General features: G+C 51.3%; 2 protein-coding genes across 3 annotated transcripts; one reads left to right on the top strand and one right to left on the bottom strand.

Moving 5' to 3' along the window:
* Positions 1-2619: 2619 nt before the first annotated feature.
* Positions 2620-10014, top strand: KMT5A (lysine methyltransferase 5A). Of its 2 annotated transcripts, XM_063315661.1 has the most exons (7): positions 2623-2762; positions 3831-3984; positions 5436-5646; positions 5742-5829; positions 6422-6481; positions 6704-6894; positions 7368-9580. In XM_063315661.1, exons 1-7 carry the CDS (start codon positions 2658-2660, stop codon positions 7576-7578), a joined length of 1020 nt encoding a protein of 339 aa, XP_063171731.1. In that variant the 5' UTR covers positions 2623-2657; the 3' UTR covers positions 7579-9580. The 2 variants fall into 2 exon arrangements, with proteins under 2 accessions (XP_063171732.1, XP_063171731.1); XM_063315662.1 differs by lacking the exon at positions 6422-6481 and having other exon boundaries at positions 2620-2762; positions 7368-10014.
* A 136-nt stretch (positions 10015-10150) lies between these two features.
* Positions 10151-14081, bottom strand: RILPL2 (Rab interacting lysosomal protein like 2). The gene is made up of 4 exons (XM_063315664.1): positions 13494-14081; positions 12019-12170; positions 11281-11391; positions 10151-10500 (listed from the first exon to the last, which is right to left on the bottom strand). The coding sequence occupies exons 1-4, from the start codon at positions 14004-14006 to the stop codon at positions 10476-10478; spliced, it is 801 nt and encodes a 266-aa protein (XP_063171734.1). The 5' UTR covers positions 14007-14081; the 3' UTR covers positions 10151-10475.
* Positions 14082-15504: the final 1423 nt, after the last annotated feature.

Genomic DNA, 15504 nt, shown 5'->3' with positions numbered 1-15504 from the left:
TTCGTGGGGGGATTACTTTTTGCTCTTTGTGTTGAAACAAACCATAAAACGTGATGCCATGCTTAAGGAGCTTTTATTTAAGGAGCTTTTCCTTGCAACTGTTCTTTAAATGTAAATATTAAATAACCTCAAGTTCTCCAAGAAGGAGCTTCTTAGGAAAGACCCAACGCGCATTTAATTTAATTTAATGCACTTACTGCATTACAGGTTTGGTTTATTACGATGGTGGACATCCTACTTTTCAGGATAAAAAAAATGCTATCAGTGGCAAACTAACAACCGCTTTAATGATAAACAACGACGAATGAAAAGGCAACCAGTTTGCAACGGAAACACCCGCGGGGCGCTACAACATCCTGCGGCCGCGGGAAGCTTTCCACGCTGCACGTTTGCCGCGTCATCCCGTCGCCCTCCCGCCACGATGCCGCAGTTTATTTTATTTATTTACTACTTAGCCTCCGGGCTGCCGCAAAGGCTGAGCCGTCTGTTCAAGAGGCCCCGGCGCCGAGGCAACCTGCAGCGCCCGCGGCCACGTTCCCCTCCGCCAAGCCGTCAACGCGCGTCGGGGGAAGGGCCGACTCGCACAACCCGCCGCTCCCGGGAAGCGAGGAACGGCCGGGCGCCGCTTCCACCCACGTGGCTCCCTCCCGGCCGGAGGAGGAGGAACCGCCGCGTCCCGCCTCCTCCAATCAGGCGCCGGCTCGCCGCCGCGCCGCCCAATCAGCGCCCGGCAAACTCATTTCAAACGCTCCCTCTTGCAGCTGCGGCGCGAAGCTGCAAGTGCCACCCGGGAGGCTGGTTCCCGCCGCCCAATCGGGAGCCCGGAGGGGCGTGAGTGGCAGTCCGGGCGGCGGGGTGGGGGGGTTCCCCCCTCGAGAGGCGTCTTGGCAGCTCTCCAGGGAGGGGGGTCCTCGAGTGAGGAGGGGCGCTTCCCCTCCTCTTTGCTCCGGCTGTCAAAGGAGAAAAGGGGGTCGCTTTGGCGCGTCCGGCTCCCCGGGGGCCGACCATGGCGAAAGGTAATCTCTGCAGCCCCCACCGGGAGGAGCATGATGGGACGGGGGTCCTGATGGATGGGGAGGGGGCTGGAGGCCGGAGCAGGGGGCTCGGCAGCCAGAGGGACGGGAGCTGGGGATGATGGCAGCGGTAGTCCAACTCAGCGGCAGAGAGCTGGGGTAAGGGGAGAACCGTGGCTGCATTTGCCCGCTGAGAGGTGGGTTGATGGGAGGCTGGGGGCAAAGACGTCTTATCGCCTACTCCAGCTTTCTCAAACTTGGCGACTTTAAGACACGTGGACTTCAACCCCCACAATTCCCCAGCCAGCATCTTGCAACCCTGGGCTCACCAGCTCTGAAGGAAAGCAGCTCCATTAACCCCTGGGCTTGGATTGGGAAGCCCCTTTCCAAAATATCTGGAGGAGACAGTGACTCTTTGGAACAGTGTTTTTCAAACTTGCCCACTTTGAGTGGACTTCAACTCCCAGAATTCCCCAGCCAGTATGCAGTATATCTTAAAGAGGATAAGTTCTAAAAACACTACTTTAGAAGCTAAAAGGTTCCTTAAGCATGCTGCCTTGGGAACAAGGCCTATTGAACAAGATAGGAGAATTCTGACTGAGCACTTGTGAATGTGCCCAAAGATATAAAATCTCCTTCCAGTTGGGCTCAACTCTTGTCAGTTGGATGGATTAATCCAATTTCTGTAGCAGTGTTGCCAATCTTTTGTTAATGATTTCTTCCTGGATGGGTAATTGACTTCCCATACTAGCCTCTGGCCTTAGGACTTCCTGGTGGTCTCCCATCCAAATAGCAACCCTGTCTCACCCTGATTAGTCTTCCAAAAGCGTGCAGCCTTTTTTTGTGCATCCTGGGTTTTGTAGCCTTGACTCCTCACCTTTAATCCTCCTTGCTGCTTTCAGTTTTCTGCTGCAGGCCTGGAGGCAGGGAGCAAAGGGAAGGTAGTGATGCGGTGGGGCAGAGGAACCTGGCTAACCTCGCGGCTTTGGGGCATCGGCTTTTCTCCTGTTGGAAAGGCGGAAATCCACCAGGCCGTGCTTCCCATCAGGGCTGCCTGTCCTCCTGGGCTGAATTTCTGCCCGACGCCAGAGCCCGGAGATACAGATCTGAGAGCGAAGGGTGCACGCATGGCTCTTTTGTGTCCTGCCCGTCCTCCCTTAGGGCCCAGCCTTTGGGATAATCTCCGCGGCGGCGGCTTCCACGGAGGCCAGCGCAGGAAACCGCGACTGACAGCGAATCCGGACTCCGAGCCCCGCTCCGATCTGGAACGGGTTCCCGCTCGCGATTACAGTCCGCAGGAGCGCCGTACCCGGCCCTTGCAGAAAGCGCAGCGTCGGCAGGCGCCGGCGGCGCGGGACCTCCTGCTTGGCCCTCCGGAGTCGCTGCAGCCCTGGCCAAAGGGCGGGCGGGCGGTCGCTCCGGGGCTGAGCCGGCCAGCGGGAGCCCGGGCGCGCCGCCAGCCCGCCCGGCGGCCGAGACGCGCCGCGTCGCGCTCGGCGCCTGCAGCCCTTTAAACGGGGCGGGCGGCGGGGGCGGCTCCTCCTCCCGCCGCCGCCGCCCCGCCAGCTGTGCCCGCCGCGGCCGGGCCAGGCGCTCCGATCGCGGCGCTGTCTTCTGCCTCCTCTCCCCGCAGGCCGGCGGAAGATGCCCAAGCCGCAGCACGGGCGAGCGGCGGACCAGCCGGAGGAGGGCACGGGCGGCGGCGGCGGCGCCGAGAAGCGGGAGCCGGCCCGCCCCAGGATGAACGGGGTAAGCCGCGGCGCCGGCCCGCCCCCTCGCCTGCTGCTTCTCCCCCCGGGTGGGAGCGGCGGAAGCGCTTCGGAGCCGCGGCGGGGGGGCGCAGCGCAAGCGGGCAGCCGGGAAGGGCCTTCCAGGGCGCAGGGCGAGATCGGGCCGGGGGTAGGGAGGGGGCGCTTCAGGGGCCCGCCGAGGGTGGGGGGGCGACGGCCCCGGGCCCCTTCCCCGCCTCCCGGGGCCAGGATAAAAGCCGTGCCCAAGAGAGCCCCTTCCTGGTCCGGTTCTGCTTTCTCTCCAAACAATAGCTGGAACCCTTCCTGGATAAAAAAAAAAAAAAAAGAGGGCGTTGCTGCTGCCAGGAAAGGTCAAGCTAGGATTGCCTTCTGGCCCAGCTGGCCTGGGGGAATGGGCATTGTAGTCCAGCACCCCCAGATGGAGCACTGGAGGAAGCTGGCTGAGGAGCCCTTGCGGGCGGGTGGGCAGGGAGCTGCTGGATATCGAGGGATGACAGTTGTCGTGGGGTAAAGGGGGGTTCGAATGGGAGTTAGCATCCTTTGGAGTAAATACAGAGATTTTCAGTATAGGGTGTTTTTTTATTATTATTACTGAATATTACTTCTGTGCTGTAGTGTTCAAACATCCAAGCTAGATGCAGGCTGTCTGGTGTACAGTTACAGGTGCACTCGGTGTCCTTAGCTTGGATGGTTTGTGAACTGTGGCTTATAGCTTAGTGCGGGGCTTTTCAACCTCAGCCCCTTTACGCTGTATGGACTTCAACTCCCAGCATTCATGCTGGCTGTGAACAGCATTTTTCAAACTCGGCAACTTGGAGATGCTGGGACTTCAACTCCCAGAATTCCCCAGCCCGCATGCCAGCTGGGGAATTCTGGGAGTTGAAGTCCGTGCATCGTAAAGGGGCTGAGGTTGAGAAACACTGGCTTAGTGCATTGTTTGAACCTAAGCTGTGCTCTGTGGCTTAGCGCACCGTACAAACCTAATCCCTGGTGGGTTACTATTGAGCAAACAACAGCTCAGTGCACAGGCGAACAAGGTCTGTGTTTTTCCGATCTCTTGCTTTAGGAGAACGTATTTGCTTGTCAGTCCAAAATCTATAGCTACATGAGTCCTGGTAAGATTTCCACCTCCCGGCCGCCGCTCCAAGAGGAAAACTCCGCCACGCATCCCGAGGCAAAAGGCCAAACTTGCAAACTTGAAACTTGCCAAAAACTGGAGGGTAAGAGTAAGTTTCTGTGCTGCGAATGGGCTGTGCACCATAATTGGGAGGTGTCTGCATGCTTAAAACGATTGCTTGGAAATATTGCTTGAACTGTTGAAGGGGGAGGGTTCTGTTAGTGTGTGTTCCCAGAAATTAGAAGGAATGTGGTTGTGCTTTTTCAGCCTAACAAATTTTATTAAAAGGCATACGCTTTTAGACTGCTCTGACCAACCTCCGGCCTGTTGCTCGTGGCTTCTTAGAGTGCTGTTGGCAAACAATCAACCTTTTCTTTCCCTTTTATGAGGTTCTTCATGTGGAGGGATAGCCAGAGTATCGTTCAACTTTTGAAGCCGTCAGATAGGACCGATACTTTTTCGTTCAAGCTGCTGGATTAATTCTTACAATGTAATCCAAAGGATAGCTTCATGGTTTGGATTTTCCCACCTCAGCCCGCTCACCTGTCCATTGCTTTCAATGAACACACCATACTGAATTTTTAAAAATTGGGAAGGAGTGTAGGAAATGTACTCAAAAGGTTCTACATTTTTTGTGGACGTTGGATTCCAGCCCTCATATTCCCCAGCCAGGCTGGCTAGAACCGATGGGAGCCCTGGTAGAGAAAACTTTGCGGGGTTTGAACATTGCAACTCAGAAATTTGGGAGAGCCGCATTCAGCTATCCAGCAACAATGTTTTTTAAATTTAAGCAATTTACAGAACCATCCTGCAGTGACTCTGGGCAATGCACAGAGGTTTAAAACCAAGAAAACTTAATGCAACAAATAGAAACCTAAATTCATAATAATCGTGTATAATGCATTTTTTAAAAAAATCCGGTCAATTGAGTCTGATTCTCAGAGACTGCCTGGACAAGTCCCTGCAGTTTTCTTGGCAGTTTTTTCAGAAGTGGTCTGCCATTGCCTCCTTCCTAGGGCTGAGAGAAAGTGACTGGCCCAAGGCCCCCCAGCTGGCTTCGTGCCTAAGGCAGGACTAGAACTCACAGCCTCCCAGTTTCCAGCCTGGTGCCACCACACCAAACGGGCTCTTGTGTAATGCATACCTGGACCTAAAATACAGTATTAATTCATGCAGATGAAATCCACTAACAGGGCTATTTAACTCCCTGCCCCAATGTCTGGGGAAACAGCCAGATCTTTAATGCCTTACGAAAGGTCAGCATGCTCAGGGCCATCCTAATCTCTGGGGAGATGCTATTGCATAGGGCAGGCGCCACGACAGAGAAGATCATGAGGTTTCTGCAAAGCAGGGAGATGACTTTTCATTTCCCCCCCCCCCCGATTTTGAGAAAGATCAGGGTGTGGGACAGGCGCATCCTAAGGATAGGACCTGGATTCTTTTCAGAGGTCCTGTTTTAAACTGGAGCTCTGTTTTCCAAGGGGCAAAGGGGAAAATGTAAGATCTGTTATGCTGCCTTGTTCTTTCTCTCCCCCTCCCCACAAAAAATTGCAGACAGAATACAGGCCGGTGATTCAGCCTCCAGCACTGCAAAATCCGAGGGCCCGAACAGCAAAGCAGCTGAATGTGAATCTTCAGCGTCCTTCTCCAGCCCAAATGCCGAAGGTCCAGAAACACAGAAACTCGTGCCGGCCGAATCGGAGGAGGCCTCCAGCCAAAAGCAGGCCCCGAAGAAGGGAGGCAAAAAACCTGGCCCCCGGAGGAAGTGAGTTCAAATTATTTAGACTTTCGGGCCCTTCAGATGCAGCCAGGGAGCCCAGTCCTTCCACGTTCACCCGTCTTTCTCTCTCTCTGTCTCAGAGGCCAAGGAAAAACGCCAGCAAACCGAAAGGTGACCGATTATTACCCGGTTAGGAGAAGCTCCAGAAAGAACAAAAAAGAGTTGCAGGTATTGTCTGTCTTACAGCTTCCCTCTCACTACTCACAAACTTGATCCTGTTTAGGTCTACCAAGGAATGGCAGAAATGTATTTACTTATTTATTTCAGAGATTTGTATGGCCGCCCGACTCAGGGTGACTCCGGGCAGCTTAGAAAAATAAAAATTCCCAAATTCCATCCAATCCAACCTTGCGGCGTGCAATCAAGTGGCGGCCCAGGGTTTTCAAAAGAGGAAACGTTTCCATTAAATAGAGGGGCTGTTTTACCCTGCCAAACAGTCTTAGGTGTTTTTAAAATAAAGGAAGCAGCAGTCAGAGTAGCTGAAGGTTTCTCTGCAGAATATTCATTTAAATAATGCTGGTTTAGGGTGTTGTTAAATGAGGGTCTGTTCCTCCCCGAGATTAAAATGGGGGATAAAAAGGGCAGCTGGAAGAACACTGTTCTTGAGGTTGCCACATTCACACTTTGCCAAGGTTGAGAAACACTGCATTAAGTGGTACAATATTAGGTATGACTGGGTGATTTCTACACCTGCAGCCTTAAGCATTGGCATCTTGCAATTTGTAACAGTAACTGCCCGTGTTTTCTTCTGTCTCTGTAGACGGAGGAGAAGAAACGGATAGATGACTTAATCAAGAGTGGGAAAGAAGACGGGATGAAGGTAAACGCAGCGCAACTCTGGTCACTGTGTTGTTTTCGGATGGAACCAGGGCGTATCACAAACTGCCTTTCGCCTTTTGATCATCCCGCCGACCTCGGAGGCCGTTCTTAAAATCTGCCCTTCGGAACCAAGATAGGGACAGAAATCTGAGTGGCGTGTAAGCTCAGGAGACGGTTCCAAAGGGACTCCTCTGTGGATAGTTTGCTTTGCTTTTCTCTGCAGATCGACTTCATTGATGGCAAAGGGCGAGGTGTGATTGCAACCAGGCATTTTAACAGGGGCGAGTTTGTGGTTGAATATCACGGGGACCTCATTGAAATCACGGATGCAAAGAAACGTGAAGCTGCTTATGCCCAGGACCCAACTACTGGCTGTTATATGTATTATTTCCAGTATTTGAGCAAGACTTTCTGGTGAGCTTCCTTTGCCCTCTCCCCTTCCTTCCCCTTTAGCTCTCCTTTCTTCCTGCCTGCCTGCCAGACCAATTTTTCCTATTAAAATTGTAAAATGACAACCTCAAAAACTTTGAATAACGAAAATACATTTTTTTTTAAATACACATGTTCATTAAAAGAAAGCAAGCAATTGCCCGAATAATTGAGGGTTGCTGTGCAGAATATTAATTTATAATAATGCTGGTTTCAGTTGCGTTGTGTGCCACGCTGGCTGGGGAATTCTGGGAACTGAAGTCCACACGTCTTAAAGTTGCTGAGATTGAGGAACGCTGGTTTAGTGCAATGAAGTTTTAAAATTCAGCCTCCATAGCTGGCTCTTTTTTCCCCTGAAATACCTCGTTAAGGATTTTGTAAATTGCTACCCGTTACTGGGCCAGAGAAATAATGCTTTCTTGTCTTCCCCCTTCCCTCAACCCAAACCCATCCCTCAGCGTCGATGCCACAAAAGAGACAAACCGCCTCGGACGTCTGATCAATCACAGCAAGTGTGGGAATTGTCAGACGAAACTCCACGATGTCGGGGGCGTTCCCCACCTCATCCTGGTGGCCTCCCGTGACATTAAAGCTGGCGAGGAATTGCTGTACGATTATGGGGATAGGAGCAAAGCTTCGCTGGAGGCCCATCCTTGGCTGAAACACTGAGGGATCTCTTGCTCGAGAGCAAGGATTGGTTTTCCTTGAAGAGGACTCGCTGGCAGCTCTTACAGGCGATTACTTCCAAGAGGTGCTCCTTCGTGGCTTGCTGGAAAGCCAACAGGGGCAACGGAGTGTCTTCACCCAAATGAACTTAAATATGTAATGCCTGATCATCATCATCGTCTTCTTCTGCATCACCTTTGCTGGAGTCTTCCTGCCTGCATCGAGATTGTTGAAAGATTCGAACTTCTGAACTCTAAAAGTTTTTTTTTTAAATGAGATGCATCCCTTGAAACTGGTCTCAGACTGGTCTCATTCCTTGAGACTGGCTTACTCAAGAAAGGGTGAACGATCACCATCTCCTCTGATGAATTTTGTGAAGGGAACCCATTTCCCCCCTTTTCTTGGCCAGGCACAAGTCCATTTAAGGGACAGTGTAACTTTCCTTAGATTTGTTTGAGTTTGGGACCTTCGTCCAGGATCATCCCATCTGCTCTTTGGGGGCTGGAGACCTGCGGTGATCTGGGCCTCAAAACCTGGGTGAGAAGATCATGCCTCGGCTAAAAAGCCAGGAGGTGGACAATGGATCAGGAGAGTGGTTGGAAGAGCGAGGCACGCTGCCCTTTCAAAGCTCCCCACCCATCGTTTGCAACCTTTTCTGGCAAGGGGAAGACGATTGGAAACCACCTTCCTTGTCTGCTGAGCTGAGAATCGCTTGTTTTGTTCTGGACTCGGCATCAGCGACGAAATACCAAGGGGGGGAGCTGGGGTGTCAAGGGGGCATCTTGTTTTTCAGGAGCCTGGTTGCCTGTGTGAGCGTGACGGCTGTGTTGTGCTTTCTGCCATTCCATCCTTTGCGGTTGTGAGCCGTTGAAAATCGCCATAGGCAAGTTGAGGAAGGAAGAAGGCAAGCGGAGCCTTGGGGTGGGAGGGGAAGCATCACGGGCAGAAGCTGAACGGCCTGCGGTTTGCTTTTGCTGGTTTCTGAGTTGGGAGAAGAGGCAAGCTGCATGCCGAACACTGTTTTTCCAGTTGGTGCTTTCTGGCACCAAAGATCGCCCAGGTTTACCTCCCCGCCCCCTGCCCCGTTTTTTGGTGGGGGAGGTTGCTGGGTATTTATTTAAAAAACGTTGCTTGGCTCTTGGTGGCAATGTGAGTAGAGGATTTGAGCTGGGCTCTTTTTCTCTCCCACACCCCTCTCTGGAAAAGGAGGGAGGAAAAACTGTTTTTAATCAAATCTGGGCCTCTGTCTTAAGCAGGGACTTTTAGCAAGAAAGCATTTTAGCATGAAATCACTTCCCACATCTGTTGACTTCCCCAGTTTGGCTTTGGAGCAAACTTAAGGTTGTTTAACTTGGCTGCGGGAGCTGCGTTCCCAAAGTTGGAATATCTCCCCGGCTCTGGTGTGTAGAAACAAGCAAAAGTGGGTCAGAGCTAATGGGATTGATTCTCTCCTGGAAAAAGAATGGATTTGCTGGAGTATTTTCCTCCTGCTGACACCAAGCTCTTGCAACTTTTCCCAACCTGCCTCATGTCAGTTGTGTTGGGACTACAGCTCCCAGAATTCCTAGCTCCCACCCCCAGTGAGGGGCTAGTTGGTGAAGGTTGCAATAAAACACTTTCGGGGGAGAGAATTCCAGGCGGTGAAATGCATCAGAATGAGGAGGCAGAATGGGGGGAAATGTTTTTTCCAAGTTTACTTCTCTGCCTGAGATTCATGGATGCCATGTTTTCCTGTGCCCACCTGGTGCCCTCCAGATGTGTAGGGATGACACACCTGGCTGGGAATCCTGGGAACTGTAGTCCCAGCTGAGGGTCACACTCTTGCAGGGCAAGAGCGCACGGCCGTGGGCGCTGCTTCTAAAGCCTCTGATATCCTGATGCTGGAGCTACAAAAATTGGGGATCTGGGATGGTAATGTATTTTTTAAAAATAATTATAAAAAAAGAGTATCTGAAGAAAATTATTTCTCTGTACAAGAATATAAATAAAACAAGCTATTTATTAACAGTGAATACCTTATTTTGTATCTTACTGGCAGTGATGGAGGTCCTGACAACCCCTAAATTGTTCATTTGAAAACATTCATACAAATCAGAGTGTGAGGCTGGTTTCACATGTTGTACTAACAAGTTGTTCTATTTTTTTTTTCAAATCATAGTTTATATGTTGTGTGAATCCAGGCAATTGTGGCTTAGTCAGCAAACTGGCATAAAGCAACTGGCATAGTAGGATGCCTGAACCAGGTTTGAATCTACCAAGTCTCTGAACTACAAAATGAAAACAGAACCTCCATAACTAGATTACAAACCATAGTTAAACAAACTATGGCTTACTACAGTATGTGACCTTAGCCTTTTTGTACACCTTACTGTTCCTGTGCTTTGTTGTTCATTTGGCTATGTGTGAATGTGATTCTGTCAATAAACTCGCAATGCTGAACCAGCCACGTTAGGCTAATTTAGAAAACTCTAAATTAGGGTTTGTACTCTGTGATGTAGCCAGTTATACAGTTGACAAAACCCTTCCTCCTGGACATAATCCCTTTAAAAATCGGGAAGCCCTGTTTGCAAACATCTTTTCAAGGATTCTAGAAACCAAAGTGTGTAAATTTATTTTGCTGGCTGCAGACATACAAACATTTCCAGTAAAAAATTGAGCATCACAAAGGCAATATCAGAATACCTGCCTTAAAAGTCCCAAACGTTTGGAAGGCAACAGGTCGAGAAAGCCTTGTGCCAATGAGAAAATGGAAGAGGAGAACCCATTTGGATAAAACCAGATGCTGAAGCTTCCACCAGCTGCAGTGAATCACTAAACAGTCTTCAAGTATTGCAACTGCTGGACATTCAGGTTTTTAAAATTTTGCTTCCTGGGTGGAGACAGCCCAATGCGGAAATGCTTCATCGTAACTTTTTAAACATGAACCTGCAATCGGAGGAGGGAGTTAGTGTGCAAGGGGCAGGAACCGACTACGAAATCCTAAAGCCGATGAGTACAGGTAGTCCTCACTTAACAACCAAAATCGGGGCCAGAATTTTGGTTGCTAAGTGAAGCAGTGGTTAAGCAAATCCGGCCCGATTTTACAGCCTTTTTGCAGCAGTCATTAAGCAAATCGTGCAGTTCCCCATTGATTTTGCTTGCCAGAAGCCAGCCAGGAAGGTCAAAAGTGGCGATCACGTGACCACGGGTTGCTGTGATGGTCATAAATGGAACTGGTTGCCAAGCACCCAAATTGTGATCACATGACCGTGGGGATGCTGCGATGGTTGTAAGTGTAAGGACCAATCATAAGTCGTTTTCTTCAGCACCAAACTGTCACTAAACAAATGGTGGTTAAGCGAGGACTACCTGTAGCTTTTGCTTAAAAAAAAGTCAGGATCACTTAAAGGAATTCTGTGCAAGAGCCGATACTTTGAACATGGATAACTGAACGCTTAGCTTGCTCCTCACCTGCAGCGTTCACCGATACAAGTATTGAAAATTACCAGCACTTTCTGAAAGTCTAGTTAAAGAAAAGAGTAATAGGTGAGTGGTAGTTTTTCCCCCCCCCCTCAGTGTGCAGAGATCCTAGATGGATTCTCCAGGAAGCTGATGACGGAGTGAAACCTGCCCACTATCTTAATCAAAGCCTTGATTTTATTTGGATTGTGGGCCGTTCATCTGAGGTTTAGCTGGTCTGTGACCCCTCTGAGAATGGGAACTCACCATTGTTTGATTGTAGTTTTCTCTTTCCGATTACTGGAACCAGAGGGTGTGCCTACAGTTGGTTCTCTCTGCGTGGGACTGGCCTTATCCTGCTTCTGAGAAATGAAACCACTAGGCAGCGGTGAAGAGAAAGAGAAAAACAAGGGCTGTCTATTGCCACTGCTTACACATCAAAACCATGCGCAAGTTGGCACATCTGCCTGCACAACATGCTGAATCATCAACTAGCCAGCCATCTTTTATCCCAGCGTCTTGGGCCAACCCTGACTCTCCATTTATGGCGCAGTGTGTGATACAAACCCACAATTTGGGGTTAGGTGGGTAAATCCTGGCCCAGTTGCTGGTCAAATGTTCTTCCACGTTCGTAATACCTAGGCACATTTTAACGAGTTTTGTTCTAGCAAATAATAAAACGCAACAATTGAAGAAGACCACAGCTATAATCAGGACCCTCAGAATGAGGATTTTGCCGCTGGTGAAAATAATCCTGCCAAAAGGTATGTGGGCCATCCAAGTATGAGGGCCTAAAGAGGAAGGCTCAGGCCACCAGACACGCTGGAGGCATCTCCGGGGGGAACGAGAGAGATCCAAAGAAGTCGACGGGTGTGCCAGAACTGTTGATCAACGGAAGCCACGGAGCTTAAGCCCTGTTGTGCTCACAAACCAGTAACGCAGCAGCTTCCGGCCTATCTCAAGGCCGGCGTGCAAATTCCCATTTCAGGGGTTGCCTTGTCATACCTCTTGTAGCATTCGAGCTCTTCCTGCACAAAGAGGAGCTGAGCTTTCAGGTGGTTGCGCTCCTGGAGAACTTCCTTCAGCTCCTGCAGTGTAAAGCGAGGGCGGTTCACGTCCGTGAGGTCAACGATCATCTTGTCGGGGCCCAGGTTGACCTACAAGATGATATATAGTCCTCGCTTAACTACCACAATCGGGACCGGAATTTCAGTTGCTAAGTGAAGCGATCATTTAGTGGATCCGACCCGAGTTTATGGCATTTTTTGCCACAGTCATTAAGTGAATCACAGTGGCTGTTAAGCAACCCATGTGGTCGTTAAGCAAATCACACGCTTCCCCATTGATTTTGCTTGCCAGAAGCTGGCAGAGAAGGTCGAAAGTGGCAACCGTGTGGCTGTGGGATGCTGTGACGGTCGTAAATGTGAACCGGTGTTCAAGCGCCCTAATGTGATCATTGACCACAAGGCGCTGCAACAGTTGTAAGTGTAAGGACTGGCCGCAAATCCAAACTGTCACTAAACAAATGGCTGTTAAGCGAGGACTGCCTGTAATAGCAAAATGCACCTGGTGCACTCCAACAGAAATGGAGCTCTTGAGAAGGTCAGCAAGCTCATGGGGCAACGTTAAGGTTGGCAGAGAGGCAAGATAAAATTTTGGAAAGTGTGGGCACCCGACCAAAAAATAAAAAATCCAGCAAGACCATCCCTACTTTGGGACTGTTGCCCTGATGACACATTGCTGGAATGCCTAGCGAAACATCTGCAATCCTTGCGATGCATTTGGTGCAGATCTTCCTCTGCTCAGAGGATCCCCACCCCCACCCCAAAAAAGTGAAATAAAAATAATGGAAAACAATAGTTGCAGAAGTGAATAATAAACTCCAGGGAGTCTAGCTGTTTGGTTCCTGGATGCAAAGTTCAAAGCTAAGTTGACTTCTCCTTTCTTCTTGACGCTCTCGGACATGTGACGAAGGGTTCCTTTGCGTAAGCATCTTACATCTTCCTTTTCCTAAATCAGGAACTTCCACCCCCAGTGTCCTTGTGACTGATGGGTATCAAGAGCTGGCAAGTTTTTTGTCCAAACCATGCCAAAGGCAAGCAAAGCTGGTCCTACCCTGAAGTGGAGGGGAACTGATGCCCCAGGCAGCTGCTTCTGGGCTCTAGGGAAGTTCTTCAATCTATCCCTGCTATTATGATTCTTATGGGCTACCAGATCCAGCTTGCTCAAAATCAGTGTTTCTCAACCTGGGCCCCTTGAAGATGGGTGGACTTCAACTCTCAGGATTCCCCAGCCAGCCATCTTCAAGGGGTCCAGGTGGACCAACCCTGCTCTAAATCATAATTCACACCTGGATTTGAGGTGGGTGAAGCAAAAGGACTTGGTCCAGCCCTGCCCCATGAATGACCAAGAGGTCAGCCAACGACTCCCGCCTACCATCCATCCTCCACCTTCTAATTTAGCCTTAGCCTCGGATTTACCTCCCCAGCAGTCCCGGATGTCACCCGCTGCCTCAGTTCCTCCAATTCCCTTTTCAAGCTGTCTCTTTCCAGCTTCAGGGCCTCCGCCGTCAGGTTGTTCTCGCTCACCAGGGCTTCCAGTGTTTCCAAAATGCCGACCACCTTGAACTGCAGCCGGGCCACCCGGGCAGGGATCTCTGCCTGCGGCTCGGTGCTGAGCGTGTGCAGCTCCCTGCCCAGGATGTAGGAGATGTCGTAGACATCTTCGGCTGTCAGACGGAAGGGGCTCTTTCCGAAGGCGCCCTCCGATCCTCTGCTGCCTCCTCCTCTTCCTCCTTCCTCCTCTTCTTCCTCCTCCTCCTCCTCCTCTTCCTCACAATGCTGCTGAGCTTGCATGCCAGGATCCAGGGGTGGGGGGCCTGTGGAGAGATTCAAGGGGAGGGGGAACCAGCTAAGACATGATGGAAGACAAGCCTCCCTCCAGCAGCCCAACTTCCTTCCTTCTTCAAAAGTTTCAGCTGTGGCCAAACCCATCCAAGCTGTTTTGAGAGCGAAAGGCTGGGAGAGCCCAATCAAAGGCGGGCAGGAGATGATGAGGGAAAGGGGGGGAACGTAACCATGGAGGTGGAGTGGGAGGCGTGGGGGCAGGCTTCCCGTGGCCCAAGAGAGAGAAAGGGGAGGGCCGAGGCATTGCACAAGCAGCTCGTCTTCCTGCATCCTGGCCACCGATCCTGCACTCAATCACTGCAGAGCCTTCCTGCAAAAGAGCAGACGCAGATGCCGTCCCGCTTGCACGCCAACGCCCTCTCTCCCCGGGCCTCGGCATTCCTCCCCTGTAAAATGGGCCCATAGCACCGGATCCCCTTGGGTCATCGGCATTTTGCACTAACTCCACTGGCCTGCCGGGGGGGGGTCCCCTTTCTCTGCCCGGGAATAATCTGACACTCACGCAGAAGCACAAGGCCAGGAAGGGCAAAGGCATCTTCCTTCCCTGGCCTGCAATCCTATGTAAAGAGAGGGACGCATTTAGCACCGCCTGATGCAATGCACGGTGGTTCAGCCAGGCTGGGTTTCAAAAGGCAGGGGGGCAGCAACAGGAGAAGGTGCATGCGTGGCTGGCCTGGGTTAGACTACAATTCCCATCCTCTCAGCCTGGTTGGCTGGGGATGATGGGTGCAGAGTTTGGGAGGCACCTGATCCGGGCCAGGGAGGAGGAATCTCCAGCCTTCATTTATTTTGATTATCCTTTTGCGTCATTCAGGGGCACTTTTCGCCCAGGGCGGGTCCAGAAGGCGGCAGGAGCTGCGCGGCTTCTGCCGCCAGGGGGCGCCGGTGGGGACGCTCTCAGGCCGACGACTCTTCTTTTCCCGACTGGCAGATTCGCCACCGCTGTTGGCCTTCAGCGAGGGTGGGACTTGGGTCCTTTTCGTTTTTAAAAAAGGCCCTGCATTCAAAAAGCCACCTTCGTCTCGCCAGATCCGAAAAAGCCGCCTCTGTTAGAAAGCCTCTTTCTTGGCGAATCTGCCCGGCAGGATACGAAATTGCGCCCCTCTTCCACGCTGCCTGGATAGTTCAGTGAGTCTGTTTCGTTCTTGCAAATGCTAATAACGGGGAGGGTCCGGGTTGGGGGGGGGATATTGATCATGGGGAGGGCCAGGGAGCAGGGGAAGCGTTCATTCGGGGGAGACGGGGGTGCCACGGATGGTTCTCCAGGCTGGAAAGGAGGAAAGGCAGGAAATGGGGGTTGTCAACTGACCAGGTTGCCAACGTACCGGGGAAAGCCCAGGTTCCTGGGCTTTCCAGAGCTGTGAGTAGGTCCAGAGTAAGTATGGAGCAAGTGTAGGAAGGCTGCTTCGGGATGGACCCATCCATTTCTATGCCTCTGTCCACATGACTAAAGAGAAGGAACCCACTCATTTTCAGCCACTGTGGTCAGACAAGGGGCTGGGGCTGGAGGTGGCCCTGTGGCCACAGGCTGCCCACCCCTCTCACTAACACAACATTGGGATCCCCATGTTGTTACCATGTAGAC

This window comes from Candoia aspera, chromosome 15 (assembly GCF_035149785.1).
Source record: "Candoia aspera isolate rCanAsp1 chromosome 15, rCanAsp1.hap2, whole genome shotgun sequence".
In the NCBI taxonomy this organism is placed as follows: Eukaryota; Metazoa; Chordata; class Lepidosauria; order Squamata; family Boidae; genus Candoia; species Candoia aspera.
The sequence above is the reverse complement of the archived record's forward strand: the minus strand, read 5'-3'. Positions and strand labels throughout refer to the sequence as shown.